The 8,723-nt window shown below is 42.5% G+C and overlaps 1 protein-coding gene across 1 annotated transcript; it reads right to left on the bottom strand.

Annotated features, from left to right (window-relative positions):
• Positions 1-5,780: 5,780 nt before the first annotated feature.
• Positions 5,781-8,714, bottom strand: ARL14 (ADP ribosylation factor like GTPase 14). The gene has a single exon (XM_015637343.2). The coding sequence runs from the start codon at positions 6,711-6,713 to the stop codon at positions 6,129-6,131; it is 585 nt and encodes a 194-aa protein (XP_015492829.1). The 5' UTR covers positions 6,714-8,714; the 3' UTR covers positions 5,781-6,128.
• Positions 8,715-8,723: the final 9 nt, after the last annotated feature.

Below are 8,723 nucleotides of genomic sequence, written 5' to 3'. Positions count from 1 at the left end.
ATTTATATTTATATTTATATTTACATTTATATTTACATTTACATTTATATTTAACAAATTGAAAGTAATCTCTGAAAATAAGCCCAGGAGTGCTGCAATGAGGCAGTTTTTGTTTAAAAAAAGCGATTTTTAGCTGTGTGCTGGAAGCCTCTCAGAGGGTTCTCCGTTTGAATTTGCAGCCCGATATTTTCGTTTTGAGGAGCTGCAGGAAGCCTCACACACCACAAGATGTCCCAGCGAGGAAACACATTTATAAAGAATTTTTAATGATGTTCCTCAGTTTTCTGGGGTTTGCCTCGGGTTTTCCTCAGTGCTTGACAGGGACTTTTCAGCAGCACACGAGGAAGCAAAAGCTGTAAAAATTCACCCTTTAGCGTGGGCAATAAATGGGTGTTTTAAATAATCAATGATCCAAATGACTCAGTGGAAAACATTAAGCTTCAAAAACGAAAGGCTCAATGTAGGTGACAGCTAAGAAATTTTAAATTTCCCCTGTGTAGGTTAAATGGAAGAGTTATTTAACTATGATTCATTTCCATAATGCTTGACTTTAATATGTTAAAGTCATATAACATATATAAATATGTGTTTTTATAATTTATATATATATATATATGTAATATTTTATCTTATGTTTTATTTTATATATGGTATATTGTCTTATATATTGTATATTATATATTATATATTATATAGTATATAGCATATACTGTGTAATATATACTATATACTATATAGTATGTATTATACATTATATATTATATATTATATACAATAAATATAAAAAACAAATACGATATGATATGATATGATATGATATGATATGATATGATATGATATAATGTAATGTAATGTAATGTAATATATAATATAATATAATATAATGTAATGTAATGTAATGTAATAAAATACAATACAATACAATATTTATAATATTATATTATAAATATAAAATATAATAAATATAAATATAAATTATAATAAATATAAAATAAACATAATACACGTATCTACATATCTATACCACATATAAAATATATTTATAACAATATATTTTTAACTATTCATCCTCAGGATTAATACTGCTCAGAGTTACTATCAGGAGACAGTTCTTTGCAGAATATTTTCTCCAAAGTTGCATCATCTTTGGGTCTGGTATTATTTTATCTCTGAACCTTCTGCCTTCAGCGCTGAGCGTTCAGGGAGAGCACAGGGAAGTTTCTCTGTGAGCACCAGGAGGGTTTGCACACCTCAAATGTTGATTTTAAAAGAAGAACAACCTCAGCTTTTGCACCAGAGTACAAAGTTAATGGCTGGGAAGGGATTTTTTTTTTTGCTTTGTGTATCTACAGCAGTACTTTGGCCAGAGAATTTTCTCACTTATTTTTCTTTATCTTCCCTTTTTCATGGTATTGCTGTCGTTTATCTTCCTTCACCACCCCTCCTGATTAACTCCTTAAATTCTGTAACTCTTTATATTTTTTTTCACCTTTTCAGAGAATTCAAGCTGTTTAAATACTGATGGGCACAGAAGAATTGTGTGACCACCACTAGACATTTTAGGTAAATTAAACCTTTATTGTTAATCCTCAACAAAGAAAAATCCACATGATTTCAATCCAAAATGATTCCCTTGTGCTGGGAAAGGCACCCAGCCCTGAGCCACCCCATGAGGAGCCAGACATTAATTAATCACCCATTAATTAAGGTGTTTGCAGAACACCTTTATATTTTGTGTTCCATCCAAACGACACAAGGGATTTTCACAGAAATTTGGGATGTCCCTGTAAGAAATAAAACTTCTCTGACTTCTTAAGGGAAGGTCGAGATCCTCCCATTCTTGAGAGATAAATGTGTGTGCTTTAGATAAAGTAACTGGAAACTATTGATTAAGGCACAGTTACCTTTTAACAGGCAAGCAGAATTTCACAGGAGATTGGCCTTTGTCTGGATCGATAAATTCATTGCTGCTGTTCCCAACTATAATTACTGAAACCAAACAATATCCATGGCTCAGGTTCCAGAGCCAGGTGGTTTATTAAATTCACAAAATTACTTCTTTTTTGCAGATATTTTGCCAGAATCAGGGTAATACAGGGCCTGGAAACTTCTCATTGGCCAGGCAAATAAAAAGGGTAAAACAAAAGTTAAAACAAATCAACAAAAAGTTTTTTAAAAAAAGAGTAAAAATAGAGAACAAAAAGATGATCTTTGCACCAATGAAAGCACCTTGTAAGACTGAAAGGGAGTGGATGAATAAATATGGGGAGAACAAGGAAATAATAAAAAATATTCAATCCAAAGCCACGGCTCATAAAGCTTTGTCAGGAGGTTTGCATACATTGTGGGAAAGGAGAACTTTGAGGAAGGACCCGACGGAAAACAATGAAACGGGGCTGTAAATGTCTTTAGGGCACTCTGAGCCCGAGGAGGGGCTGAGAGCAAACCCAAAAACCCAGGGGAAATCAAAAATAAATCACAAACACATCGGGGATGAGCAGCAGCAGCACAGGAACGCCGAGCACAGCTGTGTGACAGAACCTGGAGAAACACAAGGAATTCCCTGTTTGCCAAAATCCCCAACCTGCAGAATGTGCCTGCACTCATTACTGGCCGTGAATTTCCACTTAAAAATGATCCCTGCAGTGTGGTGGGTGCTGAGAGCCTCCACCCTCGGGATTTACACCCCAAATGACAGCGAGCTGGCCAATCCAGGAGCAGAGGAGATGGATGTCCAGCACCCAAACAGGGTGTTTGAGCTAATGACACTGGAGCAAACCTGATTGTAGCAGCACAGAACTCTGCAGGGCCCACTCACGTGGGGAAAAATCAGTTTAATGTGCACACAGCGCTTCAGAGTGCTGCTGTCTCCTCTGCAGCACTCACAACTTGTTTGACACAGGAAAGGCTTTCCTTTGGGTCAGTTACTTGTCTGAAATGAGTGGCACAGAGACATTTTGAGTAATACCAGTTAGCTGATATTGGAAAAGCCTTGTCCTGCATTCCTCAGACACTGAATTCCTCCTGGATTCTGAATTATTGGGCAGTTGGCTCCCAGGAGGGAGTGCTGCTAGCCATTTTTGCAATGGTTTCTTCTGCTGCTCCACACCTTCCCTTAAAGTGGCATTTCATCCCCATTTCACCACACTGGACCCGTGTTCAATGAGCTCTGTGAGGTATTCCTAAACTCAGAAACCTCAGTTTTTAAATTGTGGTTTAAACCACAGGGATCTTATCAAGGAATGGCCAACAGGAGAGGTCCCCATCCCCTGGGACTGTCAGCTTTTAAATGGTCCCATCCAAACACATCTCCTTGAGAGGGCACAGGGTCCTGCAGGCCTTGGGGTTCAGATCCTTCTCTTTTTGTCATGTTGATTCTTCTGTCAGCACAAAGAACAGGGACAGCAAACTCTAAGGAATATGAGTGACACTGAAGGATTTGAGCCTTTTAGCTACAAAACTGCAGTGCTTCTGCACAAGACTGCCAGAAGGCAGCAATTAAAAAATGCAAAACAGCAGGGTGAGCTGATGAAATAAAACTCCCAAATCTGAAGCAAAATAAACAGCTGACCCCAACAACCATCTGACCCCAACAACCATCTGACCCCAACAACCATCTGACCCCAACAACCATCTGACCCCAACAACCATCTGACCCCAACTCTTCAAGGCCTTTAAGCTCCCAGACTTCAGCTCCACTGCCTCAGGGCTCTTCAGATTCTGTTTCCTCACCATCTCAAAGCATCCCAAACCCTTCAAAAATCCTAAAAGGTTTTTCGTGAGTAATCTGTAAAAATTGTAAATAATAAAATAAGCCAAACATATCCAGGAATAAATTATCCCGGAGCTGTGGGTTGGATTTTAGCACCGGTAAAATTCCTGAAACAATTCTGAATTCCTGAAACACCAAGACAATTCTGCTGATGGTGCTCAGCCAGGCAGTTCAAACTCTCCAAATGGGATGGAGCTGGAAAACACCTCTGGAACTCCCTGATTTACCATGGAACACATGATGGGATCAGATATCCAACAATCCCCAGGCTTCCCCTGGGAGCACAGAGCCACAATTCCCTTCCTCTGCACCTTCCTGCCCAGCTCCCCAAACACCTTCCCGAAATCTGTCGAGTGTCAGCGAGGTTCTTTGCTCCAGGTGCTTTTGGAGCAGAGAATTCCATCTCTGCCTCATCCTGAGGAAGCCCCGAGTGCTCTGCTGATCCAAGCAGGACGGAAAATCCCCGGCAGCTCCCGGAGCAGAGGAATTCATTAATCCCTGGCTCTGGATTGATGTCCCTTGTCAGCTCCCACAGAACATTTCTCTCCGTGGGGATCAGTCTTTTGTACCTTACCAGCCTTGCCTTTAAGGGGGCACTGGTGTGGTCACTTTTCTCTGTCTCACTGAGTTTTTTAATTAAACTTTCAGGCATCTAATTCCTCTGAGAACCTGTGCCTCCGAGCCAGCTTGACTGCTCTTTATTTTAAACCTTTAAAATGATTCCAAAAGGTTGGGGTCTCCTCGGGCAGATGTAACAGGCTTGCCTTCACTTCTCTGGGAAGCCAAGCTCTTCGAAAATGCAATTTTTAAATACCTGATACTCTATAAAGTGAATGGGATTGAGTTTATTCCTTTCCTTTGAAGGATAATGTAAAACATTTCTTCAAGTTGATGTGAGTGTCATTTAGTGTAATTTGATAACCTGCAGAAGGGCCTGTGTGCCTCAGAGCTTATTCTCATTTCTAGCTGTACGAGCTGGTCTATTTTATGATTTTATTTCTCCCTTCAGAACTTGCTTCTTTGTTAATTAGAGACCCTGGTGCACCCTCATTAAACCTCTCAGGAGTGTTTCTCCCTGAGGAAATCCCGAGGCCACAGAACTAAATTCTGCTTTATAACAGACACCAGATTAGATTAAGAGAATTCACCCTACACCAGACACATGCAAACGTTTATAAATGTATTGATATGAAATATCACCTTTTTAAACACTGAATTGTTTGGCTTGGAAAACCAACATTAATGGCTTTTAAAGATCTTTTTTAGGGCCAGAAGATGGTATTTCCTATTGAGCCCAAATCATCAGAGCAGGCAATGAGAAATCCAGACACTTGCTCTGCTCTTAGCAAGAGTCTCAGCATGACTCAGGATTTAGCTCCTGGTAATTAATTAGTCTCAGTATTAATAACAGCTTCTACTGAGAGACTTCCCTTTGTTTACTTTTTCAGCAAATCCACCTGATGATTTTTTTGGTCTTTGAATAACCCATGCATGAGACAACAGGGTATGTCTGGGTGATTTTATTGCTGCTTCACCCTTTTATACCTTGACATTCCTGTCTGTTTATTAGTAAGAATGAAATGTAGACTTCCTACTTCCCACATACTTCCTGAAATAAAAAATAAAAAAACCCTGGGAGCACAAGAGGACCCCTGCCACAACTTTTCCAGTGCCCAGGATTGGGAAGTCACAACAAAACCAACGGGGTTCAGCTCTTCCCTGACTGATCTCCACCTCCTGTAGGGTTCCTGCAGCATGTGGATGTCTGGGACACCAGGATGTCACAGCTTGGAGACAGCCCTGGAGCCAGGCTCTGCCTGGGGCTCATCCTGCTCCTCACAACCTCTCTGCAGGAATTTTCTGCAATTCAGGAACAGCCAAATTCTCTTGTACAGAACTAAGAGTTGAAGCTCTCACCCCACTCTGTGTTCAAGCAGAAACACATCCATGGGGCATCTATTACAAAACAGTATTTGGTTGCTGCTGACCAAATGACTTGGCTGGTTTATATAGTGAAAAAAATTGATTTGAACCTTTATTTGATTTTAAGCCACTTAAACACCGCTCACCTATTTTATTTCCGTGTGCTCAACTGCTCCTTTCTCATCATTCAACTTAAATAACCCCAAGTAAATAAAAAAATAAAAATAATAACAAAATGCTACAGAGTCCTGTCTCAGGTATGAGACATCCTAGCAGGTATATCAAATATCTGCAGGTATAACAGTAGAATTTAACATTGTCACAGTTCTTTATAAATATTTATGTATAAAAGTTCTTCACAATTCAGTGTTTCCAGATTTCATCTGTCCAACAAAATCTGTTAAGAGTCACCAGAAGTGGATGATAGAAATCCTTAAAAGGCAGTGAGTTCCTTGAGGGTGGTGAAAGTCTCCTTTGACTTGCTGTAGTGCCTGGCAAACGTGGCCACTCTCTGGAGAGCTTCTGGCAGCCCTTCTGCCGTGATGGCACAGCAGGGCTGCACGTACCAGTTCCTGTCACTGCAGTACTTCTTCATCTTGAACCTCCTGGTGATCTCCTCGGCGTTCAGAGCTCCAGGCAAATCCTGCTTGTTCGCCAGCACGACCACAGGGACGTTTTTTATGGATTCATTCTTTAAAATGAGCTCAAATTCCCGCCTGGATTCCTCCAGCCGGCGCTTGTCAGAGCTGTCCACCACGTAGAGCAGCCCGTCGGTGTCTTCCAGGAAATTGTTCCAGAGCTCTCTCATTTTCTTCTGTCCTCCAACATCCCAAACTGTCAGTGTAAAATCTTTCCCTGCTTCAATCATATCCACATTAAAGCCAATCGTTGGCATTGTTAGAAAATCATCTTTATACCTGAACTTGCAGAGCAGCGTGGATTTCCCCGCAGAATCCAGCCCTAGCATCAGGATGTTGGCCCGCTTCACTGAGGAGGCTTTGGCGTTCTGGAGGCCCATTTATCCCAGGCAGTTCTCTATTCCAGGGATATTCCCCCTCTTCCCTGGGGCCAATTTGTGTGGCTGCCTTTCCCCCTGCTGAGGCAAGGCACAGCCAGCGAGGGAGAGGAGGCAGCTGCGGATCTGGAGCAGGCAGAGCTCGGTACAAATGCACGCTGCTTTTATCACCGTGATAAGGAGCCAGGAGGCTTCCCGAGGTGCAGAGCTCCGTGCCAAGCCTGTGGGTGGGACTGGGATGAGTAACTTTGGCACAAAGGTTACAGGCTGCCAGCGTGTTTGAACAGCCCCGTTCCCAGCACCTGCAGCCCGATCCGTGGATTCCCCCGATCCATCTCCGAGAGAATCCGCCTGGGCATCCGCAGCCATCCGGGAGGAAAATGAGATATGAACACGAGCAGTCAGGAGGGGAGATGTAAGATTTGAGGTTTTCCATACTTAGCAAGCCACAAAATGACCAGGCAGCTGATTTATGGGTGCATCTCATCTCCCACAGGCTGATGTGTGAGTTCCAGCCCATGGGCTCAATCAAGCCCTAAGAGAACTCCACTAAAACTGGGCTCTGCTCTAAGCAGCTGCCTCAGTGACTCCTTCTGCCAGGGCTGTAAACTCAGGGAGTTTGTTTATGTAGTTTGTGAATGAGTTTAACTGCACCCTGCAAGATGGAGACTAAATACAAACCTTATTACAGTCTGGTCATTGCTGAAAATCGCTGCCTCAAATTAAAAATTAAATGAGTTACCTTCATTGTGCTCTACTCTATGACTGCCCAATGCAGATTTCCTTCAGGAAAGGGTCAAGAAGCGAGGAAATAACCTAGTCTTGATAATTTTTTTTGGCCACCATTCCAAGTAGTAGAATAAAACCAGAAGAGATAGAAAATTTAGTCAGCTATTAATGAATTCCTATTGACTGTTCAATTTTCTGACAGTGGATGCACGCTGGGCTGCTCTGACACAGCCTGAGCGCTGCAGGAGTTGCCTTTACACCCAGGAAACCATTTCTCTTTGCTTCAGAAAGTCCAGAATCAGCAAAAAGATGTAAAGGTCTTGTGGTCAAACAAGCTGCTGACTGATAGAGTAATCATTTCGATAATTACGACATTGGTTGCGTAAAATCCGCCTCAGCCCTGACAGACAAGTTATAATCTGGTTTCTCTTGAGGCTAAAAGGGTTAGACTGGGACTAACTGGGGGCAGTGAGAGATGACAGTGATGCACTCACTGCTGTGTGTTTCTCATGGTTAATAACACAGATTATCTGTGGGGTTTTCAGGAGCAGGTCAGGATGTATGAAACCAGGGAATAAAGTGTTTGCATTGCTTTGGAAATAAACTGACATGAATGAATTGAAAGATGGGGAGGCAGCAAACTGCAAAACACAGGGTTAACACGTCGAATGGATCAGAATTCCCTGATGCAATTCCGATAAAATATGGATATCTTGAGCAAGGCAGGGATGATGGATGGTCTGTCCCAAGTTGTGATTTGAAGATCTCTCACAGTTCTCTGTGCTCCACCTGTACTGGGTGTTCACAACTGGTATTTCCTCCATCAGCCGTCGCTTCAGGCGTCGAGCAGAGCCTGACTTTTTCCGAGGTAATTCATGTGCAGGTTTCTGACCCTGCCAGAGTCCAGAGCCAGGCCTTGTGATGCAGAGCTGCTCCCAGGAAGGATTTTTTTCCCTGAGATCAAACCTCAGGACAGAGCAGCTGGGAGCTGGAGTGGACCCAACCTGCTCCTCCAGAGCCGGGTTTGCTCTAAGGGCTACGACCGGCTGAGTTTTCATTTCACTGTCTGTGCTGAATTTTCCTTTCATTTCACCTGCAGAACCGCAGTCACAAACCGGGGACAGCCGATTTAGCACCGACCAACCTGAGCTCCAGCTCCGCACAGTAACCCGAGCAGCTCCACATGAACCCTGCACATCCATCCCCAGCTCATCCAGGCGGGCTGGACTAAGCGGCGAGCTGTGAAGATGTATTAATCATCTGTGCCCAGCCTTTCTTTACCCG

The sequence above is a fragment of the Parus major genome, chromosome 9, assembly GCF_001522545.3.
Source record: "Parus major isolate Abel chromosome 9, Parus_major1.1, whole genome shotgun sequence".
Lineage (NCBI taxonomy): Eukaryota > Metazoa > Chordata > Aves > Passeriformes > Paridae > Parus > Parus major.
Note: the sequence above shows the minus strand (reverse complement) of the source record. Positions and strands in the feature narration are given on the sequence as shown.